Source organism: Haplochromis burtoni, unplaced genomic scaffold (genome assembly GCF_018398535.1).
Source record: "Haplochromis burtoni strain Fernald_Lab_line unplaced genomic scaffold, NCSU_Asbu1 Contig_64, whole genome shotgun sequence".
NCBI classification, from domain to species: Eukaryota; Metazoa; Chordata; class Actinopteri; order Cichliformes; family Cichlidae; genus Haplochromis; species Haplochromis burtoni.
In genome coordinates, this window is record NW_024582425.1 from 70,911 (window position 1) to 96,786 (window position 25,876).

At 42.2% G+C, this 25,876-nt stretch overlaps 3 protein-coding genes across 4 annotated transcripts in view; 1 reads left to right on the forward strand and 2 right to left on the reverse strand.

The window, feature by feature from the left end:
• Positions 1–41: 41 nt before the first annotated feature.
• On the reverse strand, positions 42–14,467 carry si:ch73-95l15.5. 2 transcript variants are annotated; one of them, XM_042221278.1, is made up of 11 exons: positions 12,899–14,467; positions 8,720–8,938; positions 7,649–8,646; positions 7,279–7,422; positions 5,301–5,381; positions 4,179–4,283; positions 3,768–3,917; positions 3,317–3,475; positions 2,443–2,595; positions 1,706–1,897; positions 42–898 (listed from the first exon to the last, which is right to left on the reverse strand). In XM_042221278.1, the coding sequence occupies exons 2-11, from the start codon at positions 8,889–8,891 to the stop codon at positions 794–796; spliced, it is 2,259 nt and encodes a 752-aa protein (XP_042077212.1). In that variant the 5' UTR covers positions 8,892–8,938; positions 12,899–14,467; the 3' UTR covers positions 42–793. The 2 variants fall into 2 exon arrangements, with proteins under 2 accessions (XP_042077212.1, XP_014189472.1); XM_014333986.2 differs by having other exon boundaries at positions 7,279–7,425.
• A 318-nt stretch (positions 14,468–14,785) lies between these two features.
• LOC102307197 (lysosomal thioesterase PPT2-A) lies at positions 14,786–20,804 on the reverse strand. The gene is made up of 8 exons (XM_005923623.3): positions 20,507–20,804; positions 18,120–18,273; positions 17,524–17,619; positions 17,289–17,396; positions 17,125–17,208; positions 16,960–17,044; positions 16,127–16,181; positions 14,786–14,970 (listed from the first exon to the last, which is right to left on the reverse strand). The coding sequence occupies exons 1-8, from the start codon at positions 20,771–20,773 to the stop codon at positions 14,827–14,829; spliced, it is 993 nt and encodes a 330-aa protein (XP_005923685.2). The 5' UTR covers positions 20,774–20,804; the 3' UTR covers positions 14,786–14,826.
• A 1,055-nt stretch (positions 20,805–21,859) lies between these two features.
• dhx16 (DEAH (Asp-Glu-Ala-His) box polypeptide 16) overlaps positions 21,860–25,876 on the forward strand; it is a gene marked incomplete in the record, with an annotated part of 34,942 nt that continues 30,925 nt past the window's right edge. The window contains 7 exon segments of the mRNA XM_014333988.2: positions 21,860–22,133; positions 23,674–23,879; positions 23,987–24,228; positions 24,388–24,568; positions 24,657–24,713; positions 24,808–25,062; positions 25,142–25,375. Coding sequence (XP_014189474.1) covers positions 23,682–23,879; positions 23,987–24,228; positions 24,388–24,568; positions 24,657–24,713; positions 24,808–25,062; positions 25,142–25,375 — 1,167 coding nt within the window.

The following is a 25,876-nucleotide window of genomic DNA, read 5'->3' on the forward strand; positions in this document are numbered from 1 at the left end:
GTTGAAATGCAGTTTAAAATAACAAGAACTGCAGACTGAACTTATTTGGATCAGAGTTTTTAATCCTCTTGAGCTAAAAGGCAAAAAATGGGGGAAAAAAATGTCTCAGTTCCTGACCAACAATACAAGACACGTAAACATTAAAGATGGTTGAAAATAATTCCAGAAAAATAGAAAGCGAGACAAAGAAAAATGGAAAATTAAAACCGTTAAAAACATTTCTTTGGTTGCACGTTTCCACTTAAAGCGTGACATCAGCACTGTAAACAGCAACTAGGCAGTTCTGTACTAAGGAAAAAGATGAATACAAGACGCCACCATAAAGAGTTTTAAAGATTATAATTAGCCCCCCCCCCGAAAAAAACAAACACCTTTTAAAGCGATATTGTGCCCGCTCCTGTCCTAAAGGACAATCACACCATTCAGAAATGTTCCCGCTGCATGAAACGATCTCACTGCCTAAACCCGTTACATTCAAAATCACATTTATACAGTAATCTGCTCGTATCTGAATCAAGTATTAAACATCCAGCCACAAGAGGACACACCAAACATTTCCCCTTCCAGAAAACAATCACACCGCCTCACTCACTCCACAGAGAAAAGTAGCTTCTTTCCTTCAAGTCTCATTAATCTGCGAGGATAAATATAAATAGACTTAATGTACACCAAGATAAATATGCTCAGGAGGCAGAAAGGAGGTGCGGAAAGTGCAAAGTGCTCCTCCGTCTTTGTGCAGTGAGTTTGCATGGCGTCGGTGCAGTGTGTCAGCCCGGCTCCTCCCCCTCCTCCATCACAGTGTGTGTTTGACGGCCGTCAAAGGCTCACGTTTGTTCTGCAGGTTCTGCTGCAGCTCTCTGAACAGATGGTCCCGCTCCTCAGCATCCAAAAGGATTTGCTTTAAAAAGAAAAGCACTCATAAGTACAGCGAGTTCATTGTTAGTTCTGTACTCCTCCTACTACGAACAACAACACTGAAGACAACTTAACCAAGAAGTAATATTTGAATTCAAGTGGTAACCAAAAAACAAAAACCACCTGTCTGAGCTTAACGATTCTTCTCGCGGTTTGGAAACACGAACAATGGTTCATAAGTTCGAGAAGTTCCTAAATTAGTGCAGTGTTTCCATACTTTCTGTGATATTTTGATCAAAACGAAGCCTAAAGAACGCAACAAAGAACAGATTCTTTACTGCAGTCGTGTGAGGAGTCTACCAGCAGATGTAAGCAGCGGTGCTTTCCACTACAAATCTTAGGCCCTGTATCAGGTGCTCTGTCTTCACATATATGACAGCAAGGATACACACAAACACTGGCACTCACTCACTTCTTATTTGCCCAACAATAAATATTAAAGAAACATCAAGTATCGGTATTATTATCAAAGAGAGCAGATGTCCTGAACAGAAATGTATGGGTGGATTCAACAAACATGGCCTCCAATCAAGCTGCCAGGTGCATAAAGTGGTTCAGCGCTCTCATTGGCTGAGCAAAAACGCTGACAGTGTTGGTACTGAGCTGTTAATGAAGCTCAAATGTTCTGAGACACTGGCATGTGCAGCACAAGTGCATCTTCCTGGGGATGAAAAGCTTTTTAATATTTATTTTGACCCAGATGCTAAATATTTTAAAGCTTTTGTTATTATTTGAGGCGTTCAGAGTAGCTGCCTAAAATGCTGCAGAGTGGCACGAATTGCTTCTTTACCTCGATGAGTTTGTCCCTCTTCTCCAGGCTGTCCCTGAGTCTCCTCTCGCCCCGCTCTCCGTCCTCCCTGTCGTTCTGCAGCGCTCGGTCCGCCTCCTTCTTCTTCTTCTCCTTCTCCCTCAGCTCCTGCCGAGCGTCTCTGAGCTGAGCCGTCAGGGAGGACACCGTCCGACTGTGACTCTCCTGCTGACTCTGGAGAAAAAGCAGAATGAACGGCTCAGATTTGTTGTGGCTGTGATGTGGAACTTTAGGGTCACAAACAGGAGGCAGCTTATGGCGATGATTTCATTTTAAATTTCAGTGTGGTTTTCCAGCCAGCACTGATTAGAAGCAATTTCTAAAAAACGAAGCACCACATTGTTTTGGAAGAGCAGCATTTTTACTGGTTAGATTATTCAGTTATTCCATTTTTTACATTTCCTGTCATTTCTGTAAATCACTTGCTCTAACCTGTAGGAAAGGTGCATTCAAAAGAAGTTTAACCGCTCGATCAGAGAAGCTGGGACTTAATTATTTTTCACATTATTTTAGGTACATTAAAAGTTTACAATTTAATATTTTTCCCTGTATTTTCAAAAGTTTCTGTCTTATAATCTATTATAAACTATGAATGTGTGTTTGAATGCAGACTTATTAGGTAAAAGTGGAAATTCATCACAAACTCAGCTGCTTTTTGCTTTTTCAGTTTTCTAATTCACTTGAAATAATTAACTCTTCTGGCCGGGCTAATCTCCCACCTGCACCATGTCCTGGTATTCCTGCAGGGTCGTTGTAAGCTTGGTGACCTCCTGGCACAAGGTGGCGCTGCTTTCCTCTTGATCCTTCAACATAGCTGCCAGTTCAGCCCCGCCCCCTCCGGACTGCTGGCCAGTCACAGAATCTGAGAGAGCCTGGAAGAAAATGACACGTTTCTACTTACTGAAGTCAGTATTTACTGACAAACCTCAGCTTAGCCGTACAGAGGGAGGAATGCAGAGTTCATCCAGTCACACAGAGGAAAAAAAAAAATCACATGTCATATCCTAATAATACGAGAGACATGGCACTAAAAAGATCCTGACTTTAAATCTGGGGGAGAATACAGAAACATAAAAATGCTGATAGAAGTAAAACTTGCAGGGGAACCTTTCCAACTAGTTTTAATCACATCTGACTGATGCTCCTCATAGAAGCAGCTTAGGTTATTAGTCAAAGTTAACTCAGATAACTGCCCACCAGTGCATTGCCCAGCGTTTCCCGGGGACTAAATAAGCACACAGACAGGCTCATAATTACACTGTTAGCACACTAATGACTGGTGGGTGTGTTTGTGTTCATGTGCATGCTAAATACAGGCGAAGCTTTTTCATTATAGTGATTAAACTCAATTCATAATCTAATTCTAACCCAGAGAAACCAATCTAGCTCACTTTCTAGATTTGCTGATGCTACTGCAGGTTCATTCTGTCTGTGCACAATGACTCAATTAAGGAGGGCGCGGCAACTTCAGGGGTTTTTCTGCCCTGCTTCTGTGAGTGCTGTGCAAAAACATTTATATATCTCGTGTTTTACGGCCACAGGACAGTAAAAGGAGAAGCTTCAGAGAGGTTTGTTTGGCTGCAGGTGTATTACCTCCATCCCTTTCTCCAGTTGCTCTTTGAAGGTGCAGATGAGAGCCTCCTTCTCCTGCAGGACAGCAGTGAGGGCCCCGTCTCTCTGCCTCCACAATTCCCTCTCTTTCTCCACCTCCTTCAGCAGTTGCTCCTTCTCTCCCAGAGCCACCCGCAGGTCCTGAGTCAAAAACAGAGAGAGCTTCAAGTACATGCAGCGCGACTAAAGTGCTGAGCGTGCGGTTGTGTTTTGCGTTTAATTGCGAGTATTTGAATTAAATAAAGTAACCAGATAAACAGATCAGTATGTGTGCAATGTATGAATGAGCATGCCTGCAAAATAAACAGCATGAGAGGAGCTGACAGGATTGTTTTATATTCCCCGAGTTGTCCTGCATCTCTAACCTCGTATCAAAAAGAAATAGAGTCACAGCCAAACAGGAGACCACCCCTGTGGCAGTGTGTGGTCTTACACTGATGATGTCCTGGTTGCACTGCAGCACAGTGTTGAGGGTGTCCAAGTCTCTCTCTCGGTCTCGTCCAGCCTTCCTCAGAGCCTCGATCTCCTTCTCCGTGCTCTTCTCTTTTTCAGTTATTTCAGACCTCAGAGCCTCCAGCGCAGCCTGAAGATCAGAAAATGAAACAATCAGCTTATCGACAGAAAATAAACAGAATTTTGAACTCAATAAAAAGTGTCCATCACAGGACTTCCACCCTTTCAGGGACACGAGAGCTCAGTTTGCTGACTACCAGCAAAAATGCGCCTGCTTGTGCTGACAACCACCGTGCTTCAGTGAGCGGGTAACATGTGTCATCATAAGCAGAGCAAGCTTTGCTATAATGTCAACAATCAGCATGAGAATGACAGACAGCGCAGCTCTAACCTTGTTGTCAGAGATAATCTCTCTCAAGTTCTCAGTCAGCTTGTTGGCCAGCTCAGTGCCTGCTCCCTCCTCCACACACAGCCTGCTGATCAGACTCGTGCACTCCTGGAAGACAGGAAATATCTGTCTGTGAACACATTCGTGAACATTTTACCTGCGTTTTCTGGATGTTAAATGATTGAAATCCTTTCTAAACGAGGATTACAGCGAGCTTTTAAAGCAAAATACTACAGAGAGCTACAATACCCAGAGGCAATGACTTGATATGGATGCAAGTGAGAAGCAGGTACACGGACATGCTCAAATCTGTTTAAAACCACAACTCTCAGTGTTCAAGTGTAAAGAAGGCAGAGGTGCGGATCAACAGAAAATGAAGTATAATGCTGAAAATGTCAGTTTTATGTTGGTTCTGCTACTTTTACAGGACACGGTTCTCCTTTTGTAGCATATATTTACTGTCTTACTCAGTGGTTTCTGCATTAAATGGCTGAGGTAAGCAGAGTTTGAGTGTTAGATGCAAAAATATAAAGTATGCGCATATTTTAAATGGAAGAGTTTCAGATTCAGATAAAGTTGGCAAAGAGAAAGTAAGCTGGAGCCAGCAGCTTGTTAGCCCAGCATAAAGACTGGAATAGAGGGAAAGAGCCAGTGTAAAGCTAGAGACGTGCAGCCTCTGTGCACAAGCACATGTAAAACCAACTAATTATATCATCATATTGTATTTTATGTGGACAATGATAATCTTTTAATCGTTTTAGTAACTGAAAAGCTCCATCCTATTACTTTATCCTTAACCATAAATGTCAATATTTTCTTTAACAGTCTCCATGATCCTCCAGTAACCCTCAGGTAAGAAAATCTTTCTGCTAGGTGAGCCCCGTTTTGTTTTGTGTTTTTGTGAGTCCACAAATGTTCCTGCTGTTAATCATCAACATGACAAGTAGCTACAAACACCGGCAGTCGTGATGAAAGCTTTCTCCGATCACTCGTGAACACACAGATTTGGCACTGCCACTTTAAACGTACAGCAGCTTCACAGAAAAACAACATTCCAGAGAGCTTTCGAGTCGGAGCCTCAGCAGCAGCAGCTCGAGCTGCCGCAACGCTTTCCACCTCACCCACCTGGATCAGACGCTCGCGGCTGTGCAGGGAGAGGCCGAGGCTCTGCAGCAGGGAGCTGCCAGCCTCCTTCTCCTGGACCAGCTGGAGGAAAGAGAACAAACAGCTTCATTCAAAAGCCACAGAGGAGCCATGGAACAGCTCAGACTCCAGTACCTCATCAGAGAGTTTAAAGACGACCATTTCCATTATTGATTATTTTTTTGTGCGTTTGAAATGGTATTGGCTCAGAGTTTACCTTCTTTTAAAAAAGAGAAGCCAATTTTCTTATTTGAGAACTTAAACGCATTAAATATTTAAAGTATTTACTTAATAGGAAAATAATAATAATTACAAGATTTATTTTCTACAGAGTAATCCCTGAAAATTCTCAGCATTGTTTAAACAGTGATTACAACTATTCCAACCTGCTGTGTGATAACTCATAAAACATTTAATAAATATATTTAAATGTGCTCAGAACAAGCACTTTTGTCCTTTTTATTATTTCATTTCTGTAAGGATCCATTTAATTTAATACTTTGCAGCTTTGTTTTGGGGTTTTTTTTTTGCAAATCCCCAAAACTTAGAAATTAAATACCAAATTTTCCAAAGAGAAAAAAGCTCTTTATTTGTTGATCTGTAATCACCCAACACCGCTTTAAAACGGAAAAGTTTCAATATAATGTGATGAAGAGGCCATGAGAAAATAGGTGGCTGTTGTGACTGTGTTCATTTATGTTTCAGTTGAGCTCATTTCTTCCAGTTACAAGCCACAAGCAGCAGGAGGCAGTTTTCAGCTTTTTAATGGAACATAAAAAAGCATGGAGATCAAAGAAAGCTAAAAGAGAGCGAGTACTGAATTTAAAAACATCAGTTTCCCGGAAAGAGAACAAAAACAAAATAAACTAACTGCTCGGGGATAAATTAGTAACTTAAATGTCGGTTACTGCACGTTTAAACCTGCTGCTGTTTTCAGAGATTTCACATTAATTATTAATAATGTTCACCATGTGAACACAGCAGCCTCGCTGTGACAGTCATGAGGCCGGTTAATGATATCCTCTATCATAAGACTACCGAGCCCGGGGCAAACTCCACCGGTCGGGGAAGATTCCAGTGAGAGGCTGCGAGTGTGTTTGTGTTGTGCGTGTCTTTATGTGCACCTGAAAATGAGGAAATGTAGACACACCCTGCACAGATACAAAACCAACCACCCAACCTCCATTCCTTTCATAATGCTATATTTGTACTCGGTCAACACTCGCAGGGTGGCTCACGGAGCTGTTTGCACATGTGACCGAGGAGCTGCTGTGTCACTCTGCTGCAATAAACCTGTTTTTCTTCTTAGAAATAAAAGGCTGGAGACATTTACCTCGTGTGACAGCGGATAAAAATAACTCTGTGGTAATAAATAAATATCTCTTAAATCACAATATCAGCAGCATCTCCATTCAGTTTACCCTTCAAGCTAGTCTAGATACCAGTACTTAGTAAATCTGGCCTTTGGACTACCGAAGCCTAGAATGAGATGTTTTCACCTCCCACCTGGCTTTGCTTTTGCTTTATCCACAAGAGAAATGATGGCAATCAGAAAACTGTGTGATGCCACTGTGACATTACCCACTGTGACATCCCAATCTGAAGCTGCACCTTTTAAATTTTGACTGTTGCCATCTTTTTGTTTGTTTTTTCAACTCAGACATTATGAATTTCGAAGACACCGATGACCCACTTCATCATCCATGTGAATTAAAGTAGGACCATGTTACGGTCCTACCATAATTTATCAAATGAACATGATGCTGCGTTATAAAGGACTATCAAATGAGCCTGTCAGATCAATGAGGTCACAAATTGAGTGAGAAGTAGGACAGTTTTCTTACAGGCCCTGCCGACCTTTTGAGAGAACGCAAATTTTAGGGACTTTAAAGCTTTTTTTCAAACTGAAAACTGGATTCATTTTATTATTCAACATCTAAAGAACAAACTGAAAGCTTACAGGGGCCCAGTCTTGTGATCCGTTGACTTCCACTTGTTTGCTTCTCCCATGTTTCAGCTCAGCCTCCAGGGTCCTGATGCGGGATGCAGCTTGGTCAAGTTGGCCTTTTAGGTGCCGGATACCATGATGAACTCTAGCAGCAGTCTTCTAAAATAAAATAAAAAAGCCTCACAATAAACACGGTGTGGGCTATTATGCAATACACAAAGAAAAGTAACGCGTGTAATTCTAATCATGTTGGACGTTTGGACAAGCTGCAGCTGTTCCTGGATAAACTATTGCAGCCACGGTCAATATTTACAGCTACTAGCACACATGGCAACTGCTCAAAGTTCATCCAGGCCTGCATGATCTTCTACAGCACACTCACCTCTCGGTGAAGAGGCATGAACTCGTCCCTCAGCAATGTTAGGACATCCCCATTCTCTTCATCCCCTCCGTTCTCCACATCCCTAAAGTTCAGCACCCTGGTCACTGTGGGTGATGCAGTCTCCTCGATTTTTCCCAGGTACCTCCCATCCCTTTTGCCCAGAACGGGGATTTTACTTCCTGATGGCGAACTGACCGGCTTCCCTCCAATACTTCTCAGCTCTCTCAGCATGAAGTTGACTGACTGATCACTTGCTGAATCAAAGGGGTCATTCCCGTCCAGAGAATCAAGAGACTGAATGGACTCCGTGTGGGAAGGAGCTCGTAACGAGAGACTGGACCCTGCCAGGGAGGCTGGGCTGGAGTTGACGGATGGCACCCTCTGCCAGTGGAGGGGCACGCTCTGGGATCTATCCTGGGACAACGGGGAGAAGGGCTGGAAAGGCATGTGACGAGGAACCCCACAAACTGACTCGTAATCAGAGTCGGACACCCGTAAGGAATCGCAACCTTCGCACCCCTTCCCTTTTCTGCATCTTTTCCCCGTTCTGATAAAATACGGACACGTGTCCCACTTCTCTGACCAGCACTCATACTCTGAGAGCGCCATATTCTCCTTGAGCATCTCCCTGTAGCCTTCCTTCTCCACCTCTCCTTCCTCCTCGCTGGTGCTGCTCCTGCTCTGAAAGTCCTGCAGATGCCTGTGGCAGTAGTTTTGGCGCACCCACTGTCTGATTTTGTCCCTCTCATGCGTCAGCTTCTGAAGGCGCTCAGACGAAAGCACCCTCACCCTGGCTATGACCGTGTCAAACTTGAACACGCGTTCTAGCAGGCACACGCATTTGCCACATACAAACTCCCCCTGCCCGCCGCCCCGTGGTACAGACTGCCCCAGTATGTGGGTCAACACCGTGAGCAGATCCACGCTCTTGGAGGGGGAGCTCACGGACATCAGGGACTTGGAGAGAGAAACGGAGGAACCAAGAGATAACGTGCTGCCTGTGAAGAGAAACAAAATGTTTACTTTTACACTATTACAATATGTTAAGCATTTATTAAGCTCTATACTCACCCCAGGAGCTGCTCTGTGATGACTGGGACCGGCTCCCTCCTCTCAACGACCCTGTTGGGGTCCGAGGCTGACCAGTTTTCTTATTCTGGCCCCCAAACAGCCACCGCCGTTGGTTTCCCTGGAGAGCTCCGCCACATATTTGGCACTGGTCATTTTTACTTCTGGAGGACATCTTGGACAGATGGACTTCTTCCCCTTGTTGTCCAATAGACGAGGAAACTGTAAATTAAAGCAGAATTTAGCTAAAATGTTTCATACAGACACTGATGGAAATTCTCATCATTTACTACTGAAGGCCTGGTGTTGTGAACACTGTATGATCAATATTAGGTAGAACAAAGTTTGCTTTTGAACTACACACATAAGCTGGATCCATTTCCTTTTTGTCCTGTCAGGGCAAAAATTCCAAGATTTTCAAACACAATTTTGGATTTTGATTGATCAGACCACAGGAAGCTTTTACTTCCACCCACTCCATCACCAACGAGGCCCAGAGAGGGCTGCTGGGGTCCTGGCCTCTTTTTGTTTTGCTTGGTGGAGTTTTAACTTCCATTTATGGTTCCAGCACTGGTCTGTTGTAAGCCCACAAAGTGACTTCCACTACAGGACCATGTGTGTTTTAATGTAATTGCAGCTTGAGGATCCAAACATAACACACATTAGTATTTTTCCAGCCTTGTTCCTTGTGTAGAGAAGCTTTTTCTCTATTCTCCAATCCTTTATTTGATAGATATCATTTTCACACATCTCAACATTTCTGCATTTTTATGATGTTTGGATTTACATAACGAGGAGACGCTCAAGCTGGTTTCTTTGTGTCAACAGAAAATTATTATGTTAGTGTACTTTGAGGGCTCTGCAGATTACAGTCTTCTTCTTTGGCTTCCTCCTCTGTCACACCCTCTGCTTGTCCTCCATCACTACATCCATAAATGCCTGGCAGCTCATCTTCAACATCCTTTCTCCATCATATCCACCATCCCTCCTGTGCACATGTCTAAGCCACCTCAGCCTCGTCTCTCTAACTTTGTTTCAAAAATGCTCGACCTGAGCCGTCGCTCCCAATGACAGCTTTAACACCTTCAACTCCGCCACCAGCTCAGCACCACCGTCTCACAGCAGGTCTCCCTACCATATGGTAAAACCTTCCCTTTCTCTCTGCCTGCTATCCTTCTGTCACAAATCACCATGACGCCCGTCTCCACCCACTCCACCCTGCCTGCATTCTCAACAACAGGTATTTAAACAGCTACTTTCATTGTCTCTGCTCCTTGCATGTTCACCGCACCACCTAAATCCCGCTCCTTCACACACGTATTCGGTTTTGGTTCTATTGACCTTCACTCCTCTTCTGTCCACAGCATACCTCCACCTACAGGTCACAGTGTTGTCTGACAACATGATACAGAGACTTCACCTGTCAGCCTTTGACCCTCTCTTCTCTATGCTTCTCCATCAACACTCTCAAAGTAAACATCAGGTGTGTGGAGCTCTTTCTCAGAGTGAAGCCGCACTGATGCTCACCTCTCTTCTTAACCTAGCTTCAACAATTCTTTCCCATATCTAGTGTGTGGCTCATCATCTTCATCCTTCTGTTACTACAACTTTGCACATCAACCTTATTGTTGAAATGGATGAGTAGATCCAAGATTCTGTTGAACAATCTGATTAGAAACTTAACTGCTGTCTCTGACATCACCATAGCTCCACAGGTTTGTCATCGGGGCAAACCACCTTTACACTCTTCATAGCTGCCCTCACTTTCTTTTAATGCTCTGCACTTCCTCATTCTCTAGCTTTCCTCCATCCATCCTAGTAACCTCCTCTCTTTCTCATTTTCTTCAGCAGAGATGGGCAGTAACGCGTTACTGTAATCTGATTACTTTTTTCAAGTAACGAGTAAAGTAAGGGATTACTATTGCAAAAACGGTAATTAGATTACCGTTACTTTCCCGTAGGAACGCTGCGTTACTGCGTTACTAAAACCGTGATTTTTTTGCGAGAATGTCTCATGACAGTGACGTAAGCGAGTGCGACGTTCGTGACAACAGCTGTGTGCAGATCAACAATGGATCACATATCGAGTGCAGAGAGAGTATGAGCGTGCAGCGTTTAAAGCGTGGAAGTACTGACCTTACTTTGAGTTTGATTCCATAAAAAGTGACAAAAACATTAGTGTCCGCTGTGCGTGGGAAGAAAACTTCTTTTTACAGCGAAAAAACCCCTAAACTTCCAACAAGCACCGAGTAGCTACGACGTAATGGGAAACTCACAGAGAAACTCGCGGATTCTTCCACTGACCGCGGCACACCTGCACCAGGGTAAACCTCCGCCTCCCCACTCCTGCTTTACAGGTGAAAATAGAGCAACAGGACCGCTGAGTCTTTGACTTTATTTTTTCTGCTGTGTTTTACTTGCATCTATTTGAAAGACTGAGTGTAAACACAAAAAATTTTTATTTTATGTGCTGGAATGTGCAGAAAATAGGTTTAAATGTTAAACTAATTTCTTCCAGTCAGAGAATGTTGCATATAATTAAATTTTTGCTTGATGCATAAAGTTAAAAGATTAAAACTAATAAAACAAGTTAATAAAAAGAGACTTTTCCATTTGATTACATTTTGTATGATGGATTATGCAGAAAAAGTAGAATTGGGCTGAAAGATCTATCGCTTTATCACCTCTTCAGGTTGTAAATCGTGTTTTTAAAAAGTAACTAAGTAACTTAATTAATCTTTTGAAAATAAGTAATCAGTAAAGTAACGGGATTACTTTTTGGGAAGTAATCAGTAATTAGTTACTGATTACTTTTTTCAAGTAACTTGACCAACACTGTTCTTCACTCACAGCTTCTCAAAGTACTTCTCCATCTTCCTAGCACACTCTCTTAAAATGTTATGAAAGTTCCATCTCTATTCTGAATCACTCTAACCTGCTGCACATCCTTTCTAGCTTGACTTCTCTACCTAGCCAACCATTACAAGTCCTTATCTCCTTCCTTAGTGTTCAGTCTCAAACAAAACTTACTTTTCCTTTGCTGTACACTTAGCTTTTTATTACTCCTGTCTACAGACTTCATCTCCCTGACTATACCATTTTTTCCTCGAATACCTTCTTGTACTTCCTCATTCCACCACCAAGTCTTCTTGTCCTCAGCCCTCTGCCCAGAGGATAGACCAAACAAACTTCTGCTGCGCTTCCTCAGTCATTTGGTAACTCTTTCCTATCACCCAGGGCCTGTGCCAGCTCCACACTGAATCATCTTCCACCATTTAATCCTTGCCTCTGCCTTCATTTGCTTTCTCTTCTTCATTTTCAAAGCCACCCTACAGCCTGCAGACACCCAATCCTGCCCAGCTACATTCTGTCTTTCCGACTGTTCCTTTTGCATAAGATATACTCCCCCACTGTTGCATAAAGCCTTCTGTCTTGATGAAATGTTCACTTTAGCCATGTCCAGCCTTTTGGCACAAACTACTCCATCTGTCCTTCTGCACCTCCTTATCACCATACCTACCAACACCTGTTCATCTACAAGTTCACTCCAATCGTCATTCTTCCCCTGGGGATCCTCCCTGCAGATTACAGTATATTGATCTAGTTCCACTATCACAGTGGCATACTAGCTTACTGAGAAGGTAATGAATTTCTTCTGGTACAACATTCATCATAGGCAACGGTGTTCCTAACTTAAAGTTTAAATGGATGGCTGAGAATTGTCTGCATTTTCCAGCTGCCTTCACACTTAGCACGACTCGTTCTGACATTATCAGCAGCCTGACTGGTGCTCTGATTTACAGCTTTCTGTTCCCTCCGTGGATGTTTTGAGCCCTGTGTTGTCTGCAGCTACAGGCTGTTTACAGTAGCTCCCCACAGGGCGGGACACGTCGACCTTGAGCCACGCTGACAGTGAAGTGCAGCCAGACTGTCGATGAATGAATCTGTCTTTCCAGCTTTCGTCCTTCAAAGGGCGCTCAGCTGTTTTAAACCCCAGCCCGTCCCGTCCCACAACATGTTTCCAAAAAGGAAACCCATCCCCATCCAGTGGAAAACATTTCAACTTTGTCTATCTGCCTCTATTTTAAGCTACCGAGGTCCAGAGATTCAACGTAAAAGCAGCGTAGTTGATCCAGCACGAGACAAATCCACGGGAAAGTTTTCAAATCGGTGTCAACTTACGCTGAAAGTCCTGCGGGCCTCTCAGAGGGAGGAAGGTTTGAAAGAGCCGGCGGAAAGCTTCATGGTCGCGACAGAAAGATTTCCAACCAGAAAAATCTCCACCGGGAACTGAGCCGGAGCTGCGTTGCAACACACCGGAGAGGAGGAGGAGAGGTGGGTGTCACCTTAGTGACGTCACCGGTCATACCTGTTAAAGAGCAACAGCTGGAGCGAGTCAGTAAAGATCGTTACTGCTCCCGTGTGGCTCTGCGCTGACTCGTAGGCCCACTACCACGCCTGCTTTCACTAATGTAATGAGACACGCAATCGGCCTTTCTGTTATGGAAGCATTTTTAATTTTAGCATTACTGTACTTTTCATGTGTTTTTATTTATATATTTAACACTCGTTAGTAGTAGTGTTACACAATAAGTGGATCTAAAATCATTAATTATTACAGATCCACCTCTTTAGTAATTCAGCTGCAGGGTCAAATACTAAGTCATTTTATGCTATTCTGTCACAGAATCTAATCTGCATGTAAGAAATAATCATGAGGGGGAAAACTGCGTATGGAAGATTAAATATATTGAATCTTTTCCTATAAAAATGAAATGAAATGAAAAATATATTAGCTAATCACAATTTAAAGTGAGATTCTGAATCAGTAACTCTTGTTGGAGAAAATGAATTGGATTAAGTGACTGATCACACTCCACCATGACGCTTTAATCTAATCATGGGTGAAGTGTCAGCAGTGGGACAAACTGCATGTAAAATCTAAGCCAGGTCAAAGAGCCGGTTTAGATTTTCACTGCTGTTTAACTAGATTCAATTTCATCACAGCGCTGCGCTTTAAATATGCTGAAAATATGTTGACTTACAATAACGACTTCAACTAGACGCTGGAGAAAAGTTTGGCAGAAGCATTATTTGCTGGTTTACATTCAAAAGTAATTAAGTCTCTATTCTTATGAGCAAAGCTAAATTTGACAATCGTAGGTAGCGTCATAAATCTGCAGTTAAAGTCACAGAAAAGCATGAAAATATGAGAAATTTCTGAGAATGCACTTTAGAAAAAAGTTCATATAATAAAGTCATTCAGGTCATTAGCTGGACTGTACAGTCTGGGGGAACCAGACCAAGCACTGCAGAGATGCAAGTTCTCATGAAATATGTTAATGCAATAATGAAATGCACCTCATGAAGAGGAAACTAGGAAATAGCTTTGATATGAATACATTGTTATAAATTACAATACAGTTCCACCAGAGGGCACTGAGTGATTAATCAGGAGCTCAGCTATGCGTACAGCCGATCCTTCACCTCTGTGGGTGTGATACTGACAGTAAGCACACAGTGGACAGGAAGTCTCATTTACTTATACTCTGTACTCCTGAGTATACTACTTCCTCTCTCCTTGTATATCTTGCTCACCTCCTGCCCTCACACCACCATCTGAAGGTGCACAGAGCGGAAGTGAGGATGTACAGAATGAGAAATGAGAGCAGCAGCTACGCCCAATATTCAAGATATTTCCATGAAGGACTTCTCAAGGTACAAAAAAAAGATCACAAAGTTTTGGCTGTGTACAAAATGCACTTTCTGTGAATCAGACAAAAACAACAGTTTAAAAGATGTTTCATAGATAATTATTATCAACACTGATCAGTGGAAAACATTAAATAAGATGGCTTATAAAGAGATAGTTCATCATAACCTGAAAGCTGATTATAAATGCAACATATACACGTATATAAGCAAATCATGTTAATAAAATAAAAACCTTTAAAAATTTTTTTACAGCAGTCAGTTGTGCAGTATGAATAGTGCAGTAAGCACAAATCCTGCACATTTGCACAGACAGGAGTTAAATCATTGTTTTCTTTGATTGCACAAAAAGTTTTCACATCTGGACGGACGTCCACGCTTTTACTGTTGGAGAGTTTTTATGTGAGCCACTTCTCCATGCAGTTCCTGAACACTGTGAAGTTGGAGTGCCAGGTTGTGTGCTTCACCCCCGAATGAACACACGTCACCAAGTCGCCACGTTGGTCCAGCGTCTTCAGCCCAAACGCATCGTTCAGGTAAAACTGAGAGAGCAGAAGGAAATGACATGATTCAAGTTGTGTTTTTGAATGAACACAGTGGAGGGTCTGCAGTGAAAATAGTAGAGATATTAAAAAAATCCAAGTTTAGTTTAACACATTTGCAATAAAATACATTCAGCTAACATTTTATTCTCTACAAGAGAGCAGTCTAACACAGCAGTCCAGCAGGAGGAGCCTTTTAGTGTTGGTCTCTGTAACATCCTTTAGTTTTGAGTTCTTTCTTAAACTTCCTGTGCCTACTTCTGGTTTTCTTTGTGTGCTCATTCTCATTTCTCACATTTGTGCCCCTTCGATCCTCCTACCTGTTTATCCAGAAAACAATCTCATTACCCCATTTTGAAGAACGTCTCGATTCCTAAAACACATCTGGTGACAGACAACAGAGGAGGCTTGCTGCAGGAGCTACGACTGAAGACGCACAGGTGCGTCCCTTTTTCAAAAGCATTTTTTACCTGTGATGCATGATAGAGGTATGATACGCTGCTGGAACATGTTGGTGGGAGGAGAACTCCAAAATGAAGTATTCCTACCTTTGCAGCATCTGCACAAATTGTATGTTCTGTTCCCTGCCTGACTCCAGCCTCTGCCTTCCTCCTCTTCCTCCTCTGGCTCAGCTTTGAAACCTCTGCACCTAGCTCCACCCGTCTCTCCCTTCATCTCTCCTCAGCAGACTGAGCCACCTTCCTTTCAGCCTCAATTCCACCACCACTCCCTCCCCATCAACCACCCTGAGTAATTTTATTTTGTTAATAAAATGATCTGTTCATCCTTAATTTCCTCCCTTCAACATTTGTGTGTGTGCGTTAAAGAAAATGTGTATAATATCCTGCCACACTTCCATGCTGTGAATGTCACTAAAAGTAGCCCTGCTATGAGATAATAAGATACAGCAGACAAACGATTCAGCTTTGCCACACATCCATCCATCTATTCTCAATTCATAAATAAAACATGGACTGTATAATGCAGCACAACTAAGAAACACCACCGATTTCCACAAAGCTGAATCAACACCTCTGTAACAGACTTAATATTATGTCAGTCATTAAGTGAAAACCTACAGCAGGACTGTGTTTTTAGCTACACCTCAATAAAAATGAAGTGTGTTGTACAGGCAGCACTTCAGTTTGCCACTAACCTCCTGCTTCTGCATTTCTACGACGTTTTCGCTGCTGTCATAGAATCCGAAGTGGCTGCACAGAAAAAAGGAAACAGTTGTTTCAGGTAAAGATGTTTCATAACTTTTACCACAAACTGATCACTTTGCAAACACATCGAAGGCTTTGCTGGTAAAAACTTTGTTGTCTCCAAACTGAGTATCTTTACTTAAGTGTAGTTTTAGTATAGGATAGAATAGAATAGCCCTTTATTGTCATTGTACATGTATAACGAAATTGTGCGTGCTCCACATAACTGTTCTGGAATAAAGTTTTATTAGCAGACAGCAGGAATAAATAGCAATCAGAAGAAATGTGCACAAACATAAGAGAAAGGCACACATTTGAGAAGAAAACAGTTGCAAAGTGCAAAGAAAAGACTTGGTCTGGCCTGAGTGATGAGGGTTACTCAGACCCTGGCTCAGAGCGGTGAGGTGAGTGGGGGGATGAATGGCTCAGGGGGAGGAACTGTTTGTGAGTCTGAAGGTGGGACCTGACTGACCTGAGTGCAACTGAATACAAATATTGGACTTTGAATCCAATATTGAAAAGGACCGACATGCATCTTAAGGTGACCATCACATAAAGTGCTGCTTTGTGGCCCACAAGCAGCAGAATGCACTACAGGAAATTTTGTTCCTCCAAAATTCATGTCAGGATTTTTTCGACTGATTGAAAGCCAACAGAAGGAAATTGATGGGTCGATTTTTTTCAAACAGTCTCGTCAGTGTGACATAATGAGCCACCTCTCATTTATAAAATGTAAATGAAAGAGAACAAAGAGTGTGCGCTGTAAAGCTGATGACAGTGAGACCTTGACTGCCACGGTGTGATGACACCATCATCCGGTCCTCCAATTAGCACCAACTTCTCGATTTGCAGGAAGTTTTCCCTCCACGCTGTGAAAGGAAAAGCCAAAGGCATGAACGTTTGTTTTCGTGCTAACCAGTGCATATGATGACTAAACCAGATCCAATACCTTTCATGTCACTGTGAGGTCGTTCACCATTAAGGAGAGGCAGAAAGATGTTGTTCCGCAGGTAGCTGAGTCTTTGGTGAGGGTCTGTGGACAAAATATGTTTTATCTTTCAGTAAATGTGCAGACTGTCTTCAGTTAAATCTGAAGAACTCTTGTTTTCTCACCGTTCCAGTAGTCACAAATAGACACTTTTTGACCGAGTTTGTTGTAGCAGATAAAATGCACATTCTTCTTTAAGGTTTTGTGGAATACCTTCTGCAGGTAGTCTGTGTCTGTGGAGTAAGAGGATGAGATCAAGTTCATCTTAAACATCCTGGTGAATAATGAGAAGTGTGTTAAAAAGCTCACAGTCTTTAAATGTTGAAGCTTATGCAGACAAGTTTTTAAAAGCTCTCTGACCTCCGTACTGTCCAGCCAGTGGGGATGACAGTGAAATGAAGGTGTGCACGTTGTGGTTGGGAGTCGTGGAGAGAAGTGCTCGACAAATTAGACCACCTTCATGGAAAAAAAGAGACTAAAAATGAGTCTCAGCTTCAGAAATTTCTACCTTAAATTCATCAGTCCTCACTATTATGCAGTTTCTCTATATAACTACTGCGTACTACGATAGAGATGAACCAGCGGCTAGAAGTGGAAGAGTGTGATGTGTCGTATTTTTACCTAAACTTGCTCAAACCTAACCAATGAATAAAAGTTAAAACATGATAACAATAATTAATTTTAAAAAATTTAATCAATCACACAGACAAAGTAAAAGCTAAATTCAAAATTCAAAAAGTCCCAGTGGGATATAAACTATTGTCTCCTGGATGAAAATCCTCTAAATTATGACTTTACCACCTCTCCAAACTCTAAATGTGGACCTTCTAAGTCCCCAGAATTGGACCTTTACTTCTCAGTTGTCAGGTGGGCATCAACGCTATAAGACTATGCTTTTGTTATTTTTCTATCAAATCTGTTTTTCTATTAAATGTTTAAGTGTACGGCAAGAGCACCTTGTGAAAAGCACAGAAGATGGACACCATCAGGAGCATTTTTCATGATGGAGTTGAAGGACTGCCTGAAGTCTGGGACCTGCTTCCACAGCGGCTGCAGACTCAACAGGTCGTCGTACAAGTCAATCACTGTGACCTCAGTGCCTGGATGCACCTGAGAAGTGCAAAGAAATTGAAGTGGAAGTAAAACTTTTGGCACAATGAGGGGAAACATCAGCTGTCATAAATCTTCAGCCAGGTGCTCGAATGCAGAACTCTTAAGTCAAAACTGATCCTGAGGAAATGAAAGACACAGAGGAACAGAAATCGCTAACTGGAAACCATTTGCTGATTTTCACTTCACTGTTTTTTTTTATCTCATATGTTATCAAGTCCAATATCATTTTAAGTATTTTATTCCTACTTGAAATACAAAATTCTGCCTTGAACCTACAGTAGGATAGAAGCTCTTGATTTGCGTGTTGAACATTTGGTGGATTCAGGTACCGTTGAGGAAATACCAACCAGTTCAATTTACACACAAACAGATTGTTGTTTAACCAGGAAAGACCCACTGAGATTTATTATGTCCTTTACACGGCCAACCTGGACAACAACAGCACTAAAACACATGACACGTAAATCTTTACAGAGCATGAATTTTTATGTTGATCGAGATTATTAACCCTGTCATGCATGAATTATGAAAACCTCGATCCAGATTTTTTAAGCACTTTTATTCATCTTTAGGAATTAAACATGAATAAAAACACTTAAGAAAAACTCTGATTGAGGTTGTCATAATTCATGCATGACAGGCTTAAATAAGAATAATTACAATGAAACACGTCATACATCTATAGTAACATTAAAGGACCAGTGGGTGGTGTGGAGTGACACATCAGTGTCCAGTGTAGAGGTTTATGTGCAAGTATGCCATCGACACTGACACAAATACAAGAAAACAGCCTTTGAATAGCTGTCACTGTAGTGACCACTATACATGAACGGGTTAACATATTATTAACATATAAGGTGAACAAAACTGGCCCCAGAATTGATCCCTGGGAAACACCTTCAACCACATCAAGGAAGCAAGAGGTGATGCGTTCAGCATTCACACACTTAGTTCTGTTGGAAAGATCATCTTTGAACCACCCACATGATCTACAGTGTCGAAAGCCTTTGAAAAGTCCATGAAAAAGGCTGCACAGTGTTTCTGTGCAAAGCGTCAATAAAATCATTTAGTACTTTTAAGGCTGCTTGAACAGACTGAACACGTGATCTAATATCATGACTAATGAGATATTCCTTCCTATTGCTCACTTACAAGAGACACTTTGGGGGCTTTTCATTCGTCTTTGGAAAGGGTCAAACAACAGTCGAGCGCACAACTGTAGTTTATATGGTTTTGGATGAATAATAACAAGCATAGAATCATAAGCACATTATCTGCCTGCTGCGGTGACAGAATACAGTCAGAACATCCCGTGCAAAAGATACTCGGAGCAAAGCCAGTTTAAAAAGTAATCATTTCAAAGTCTTTTAACTTGAAATGTAAGTCAAAGAAGTAAATCTTTAAGCGTGATCATTAAGTTCTAATAACTAGTACTTAATGATCAGACTTACCCCCTTTTAGCATTGTCCTCTATCAATCAACAGCTTGGCGGCTGCAGCATCCATAAGAGTGTGAGTGTTAGTTCGGTTAAAAGCACCTGAAAAGGTTTTTAATGCTCAAATAGAACAGGAAAGCTCTGTGTGAGTACCAGTTTATTTATTATTAAAAAAATAAAATAAAATCACTGTTGTGAACTGTAATGTTTGATAAAGTTGGCTTTAGTCGAAAAATATGCAGACTTGTTGCCCCAAAGTTACTGAAAGTCAACCGAGAAAATGATACAAACTTGTTTTGACTGCGTGTGCAAATGAGGACAAGCCTCGAACTTGAAAACACATTTTCATTATTTTATAATAAATATGTAAACATGCTTGTACGCAGTATTAAGAACCGCTTTAGAGACAACGCAGGAAAACTGGTTTTAAATTTGAACAGCTACTCTGAACATGAACTTGGCCTGGAGACGTTAGAGCCCGAGTCCTGCGGTCCGTTAATAGCTAAACACTTCCACCAGAAACACATCCCCGAAAAACCAAAGTCTAAACGCAACCGTGGACACAACAGGACCGCATTAAGAATCTAATATCGAACATTAACAGGCCCGTGAGTCTTTGTGCACATATCATTAACAAGTTTGCACAAAACACATCAAAGTAAAGACATCACCACAAGCACGAATAATGCACCACTTTTAATTCCTGTGGTAAATAAAGCGGCTCTAACGCATTTGGAGCTGCTTTCGAGCCTTGTTGTTCTGCAGCAGAGTATCGCACGCTGTGCGCGGTCCTACCTTCTTTATGAACCTTGACAGGTTCTGGAACTGCTGTGGTCCATCAAAGATGCCATGCACGATGATGACTGGTTTATAGCTGTCCACGCAAACACCTGCGACCAGCAGCAGCAGCAGCAGCAGCATCGGGCCACGCGACCCTGCGGCTACCCGTGGACACTTCATCTCCGCCCGGATACAGGTGAGAAGCAGTGCGGGGGACTGTAGATGATCCCGAGGACTTTGACCTGAGGTGGTGTCCTCATGAGGGACTACGGCTCTCTTCATACTGACAACCAACCATACATGAGCGCGAGCTGCTTCCTCTTTATACACATGTATTTTTTCCACAGGCCACATCCGCTTTTACAGAATCACACCCCTTCAACATTCAACGGTCTGAACCCCATCGATAAAGCAAAAGTCTTTTCGACCTTTTACTTCAATCAGTCACTTATAATTAATTTGAAACAATTAAAAAAATGTTGCATTTTAATAAATGAAAGTTTTTTAATTTATATTTTCATCTGTTAGATGAACTCACAAATACACACAAGGCATACGTTAACATCATGTTGCTGCTCATCTCTTGCTTCTGTTCATGTGTTTGACTTCATGTTACAAGTGACGTGAACGTTTGTTTGTTTAAATTAAAGGTGTCTGTCTTAGCATTAAGTCTGTTGTTGTTGGTGATATTGTGTGTGTTAGACTGTTATTATAATAGCAGGAAGTTGGGGTGGATCAGTGGCTCAGCTAATATAACTTTACATTGACTCATCATGTACCACGTGTAAAAGCCGCGTGTTTTTGTCATGTTTAATTGTGATCAGAAACAATAAGCTTTAAAATTGTTGTCCAACTAAACGCCAGAACCTAAAGATTTTTATTTACAATAAAAGAATTGTATCTCTAAAAATCATAATATGGATTGAAGAAGCTGGAAACATTTCTCAAATCTTAGTAAGACACAGGACAGTACTGTATGTGAGGCTATGCACGGTGTATTCAACGCCATTTTCTTCGCAGATTCTACTTCTGATAACATGTTGTACTTTCCCCTGTTTACTTTTTTCATAGTGTTTTGTCAGAGAATATATACCTTATTTTATGATCTCTCATGAAAGTGGAAAGACAGGCTGACATATGAGATCAGGCAGGACTCTGCAGATGATATTGTGACCTGTAGTGAGAGTATGGAGCAGGTGGAAGAATAAGAAGAGAATTATTAAATATAAAACGTATTGTCCTGCTCTTATTTTCTGTTTGTTTGCGGAACTGGATGTTTTGGTTTGTTTTATTGCTAGCTGGTGTTGCTGTTCTTCACATGGCCACACGGGGGCAGTGAGTGCCGGCGCCTCTGATGCAGCCCGCTCTTCTTCCCTAGTTTAGCCTGACGTATTTCCGTTTGGAAGTTCAGCGTGCGTTAAGCTAAAACAGCAAAACAGTTTACAGTGTATGAGTGTGTGTGATGTACTTTTAGGACAAATGCACAGTTTTTCGTGTCTACGGCAGGATGCTCGTGTCCGCTAAGTGTCCGAACCGGAGACTTGTGCGCTGCAATTCAAGCTAACGCCTCATCTGTAGCTGGAGTTAGCAGTCGGCTAACTCAACCTGCTGTTTCTGTCACAACAAGAGCGTTTGAGAAGCGGTGAGTGGACTTCAGAGACGGTTGTGTTGTGTCTCCTCAAACGCTCACACTTTGTATAATGCAGGTGTAGTAGTGGATGGATAACTACGCTGTAATATGAAAACTGACAGTATTGGTGCAAAACACTGCGGTTTGAAACGACGCTGAATCCAGATCTGCAGTTAAAGGCGAAGTTATTGGAAACTTGAGCTTGTTTAACGAAACCTAAATGTGAGGAAACATTTTTATTTAGTAGTTTTGCAAAAAAACAAACAAACCACTCACTGCTCTGACTCTTTAGCTTTCACAGAGGTTATCAAATCCAGATTGTCAAAGGTTAATGCTGAAGGTTTGTAACTGGACCTGTTCTGAATGTGGGAAAGGCAGCAGGGAAATCATCTCTTTTTGCATATTTACTGTCCTGGAGCATCCTCCAAGTTGAAGCTGACATGTTGGCTGGCTCCTTTCAGCGTGGAGGTGTAGCATCTCCATTATGAGCTCCTTCACGTCCTGGTTTCTAAAGTCTCCCTCTTAAACCCAGATTTTAAAAGTCTGGATAAAGTTGCTTTTACTTTTGTTCTGCTCTAGATGCTCCAACAGTCATAGCATTGCTGCCTGTTGTTGGGGATTCACTGCAGCTCTACAGTTTAGTAAAGTTTTTGCTTTCTAAGGGTGATCCTGTCCATATTTGAAAATTCTGGATAAATAATTTCAAAGTTTGTTTTTATTTTTTTAAGTTGCAGTGATCTGTGACTTAATTTAAATCCCATCCTGGAGTCTGTTAAAACAAGTCTGGTCAAATGTAAAAATCTGTTAGCCTTTTTTAAGAACAAACTAACTAACTAATTTGTTTACTCATCATATGGCCAGCTGTGGTCCACATGTGCAGAACAGTATCTACAGTGTTTTAGATCATTTGAACAGTGAATCATGCAAAGCCAGTCTAGGTCATCTTTAAAGAACAGTGTTTAAAACGATCCTTATTTATCCTAAGCTGGGCCTTGGTGCAGCCCTCCATTCACCCTGTGTCTGAAAAGAGCCATGCTGGCTCTATTTTGATTCAGCCTTTCTTTACAACAGCATTCTTTTGATTGGCCGCTTCATGCAAACAGCAACTTGGCGGATGCTGTGCTGATAACCATATTAAGGATATCCTCTGTGTGGGACATCATACATCTAGAGGAGCTGAAAAAGGGGTTTTGGCTCCCAGGCATTACTTATACATATGTTGACCTCATTATCTAAAACTTTGGCGATGTTTAAAATGATCACCCACTGGAACGCTAATTATATAAGAGAGAAAGTAAGGAAAAATATGTAAGATCCTTTATTTGTTAATTATTTTAAGCTCGTTCTGCAGTCTTTCATGAAGCTGCTGTGGGATTATTTTCTTTGGGAATCAGTTCATTCTTAGGAAAACTTTTTGAAAACATTACAGCCTTCTAAACCTTTATTTTTCAGGCCTTGTATGAAGATAATGGTAACCAGGTACCTGCGCATGTGTCTGTCGCACCGGGACTTTGGATAACCCTGTTTTTGTTCTGTGACTTTGCTCTTTCAGAAGACACCATGGCCAATCTGGAGCAGTGGGTGAGCGACCGTCTCCACGACATCCTCGGGCTGAGTGACAGATACGTGTCTCAGTTCATGATCGGCACTGCTCGGAAAGCATCGAGTCCCGAAGACTTTGTGGCTCGTCTCGAGCAGACGGGCACGATTGACATCGACCAGAGTGTGGCCGCCTTCGCAAAGGAACTCTTTGAAAAGGTTCATTCATGAAATTCTACCCGAGTTCCCTGTGACGTTCACCAAAACTCATTTTCTTTTAGCTCCGGTGGTTTAAAAAACCCTCTAATGTTGTTTTACTGTTGCAGGTTCCTCATAAACAGGTCGTTGAGAAACCGTCCCGAGCGGTGGAACGGCAAGCGATCGAAATGGAGAGGAAGAACCGGACGTACACGTTACTGGAGGACAGCGACGATGCCGATGAAGATGCTGCGCGGGAGAAACAGAAAGGAAAAAAGAAAAGCAAAGACAAGGAACGCGGGAACAAGAGGAAGCACATCAGACAGAAGAAAGGCAGCGAGTCGTCCAGCGAGGAGGAAGCACCTAAAAGGTAATCTGCTTATTTTCTGCTTTTTTAAGATCTTGGTGCTTTTTTCTGTTTTGTTGTTTTTTTTGTTTTTTTACGATAATTTACATTCATATTTATTCTTAGTTGTGGAGGAGAGATAGACACCAGTGTAAAACTATGTATCCTGTTCTCTAACATCAGGGATAAGTCAATTCAAGAGGACCACAAGACAGTAAAGAGAGAAGAGGAGGAAGAGGAAGAGTGGGAGAAGGAAGAGAGAGAGCGACTGCAAGACATCGAGGAGAGGGATGCGTTTGCCCTGCGAGTGAGGGAGAAAGACAAGGAGAAGACGCGCAACATAGCCGAGAGGACGGACAAGAAGGTGGGCACGCAGCTCTTTTACGGTCTTTCACAGGTGACCTCGTGTCTCACGCAGGCAAATATTTATCCTGTTGTTTTGTTCTCCACAGGCTTATGAGGAAGCTCAGAAGAGGCTGAAGATGGCTGAAGATGATCAGAAGAATATGGTGGGTGTTACGGGACAATTTGTGCGCTCATTGATTCCTGAAATGGACCTCAGTTGCTCAGCTGTGTGATAAGGTTTCCTCTTCCTCTTTAAAGTTGCCGGAGTTGAGGAAGCGCTCTCGATGGGAATATCTGAAGAAGAGAGAGTCGGAGAAGCTGGAGGACCTGGAGGCAGAGATCGTGGATGACGAGTACCTCTTCTCCACTGAGGAGCTGACAGAGAGGGAGAGGAAGGAGCTGGAATACAAACGCACCATTCGGGATCTAGCTAAAGATTACAAAAAGGCCGGTGCCAAGGAGCAGGAGGAGAGAAAGAACAGATACTACATGCCGGAAGAGAATAGAAGAAAGGTGGGAACGAGGAATGTCACATGTAGAAACTCGTCTGACTGCAGTTGTCCATATATTTACCGTCTCTCCACACTTACAGGAGGTGCCACAGAGGGACCTGGAGCTGGAGGAAACCCCCATGGAGCTGGGAGGAGAGCAGGGTCGCTGGGAGGAGGAGAGGCTGAAGACGGCCTCCCTCAGCTTTGGGGCCAAGAAGGAGCGAGAGCAAGGAATGAAGCAGGAGCAGGAGAAGTACCAGCTGATCCTGGAGGAGGACGAGATGATCGACTTTGTCACCACCGCCATTACCATGAAGGGAACTCGGTCTGAAAAGGTGACGCTCATCAGATTCCTTATTGTTTTTTATCGTTGTGGGTCTCATTTAATTTTGATCTAGTCTGCAGCTCCGTGTGCAGTACTGATTCAAAGGAAATATCTGCTTATTTTCACCATCATAGCCGGCGTGCAGGCGTTACACAGCCTCCTGCACAGCAGCAATAGTTTGTGTAATTTCACCGAGTGCTGTGCTTGATGGAAAATGCAAAGATACTAATTATTACCCGTTTAGATATCATATCTGAAATACCAGCTCTTTCTCAGCTGCATTTAAAAACAAAGAAAAAGACATGAATGGAAAAAAAGTATCAGCAGAAAAAATGGTGACCACCTATTTGTTAAGATTACTTGTTGCATTCACTTTTTACCTCTTAAACAGATGGACATATTTTTAGATTTGTCCTGATCTGCACTTTTTAACATGAATGTTCGTTCTTCTTGCCTTATTCCCAGTGTTCAGATTGGAAAAGTATAGAAAATTACCACATAATTACATTTC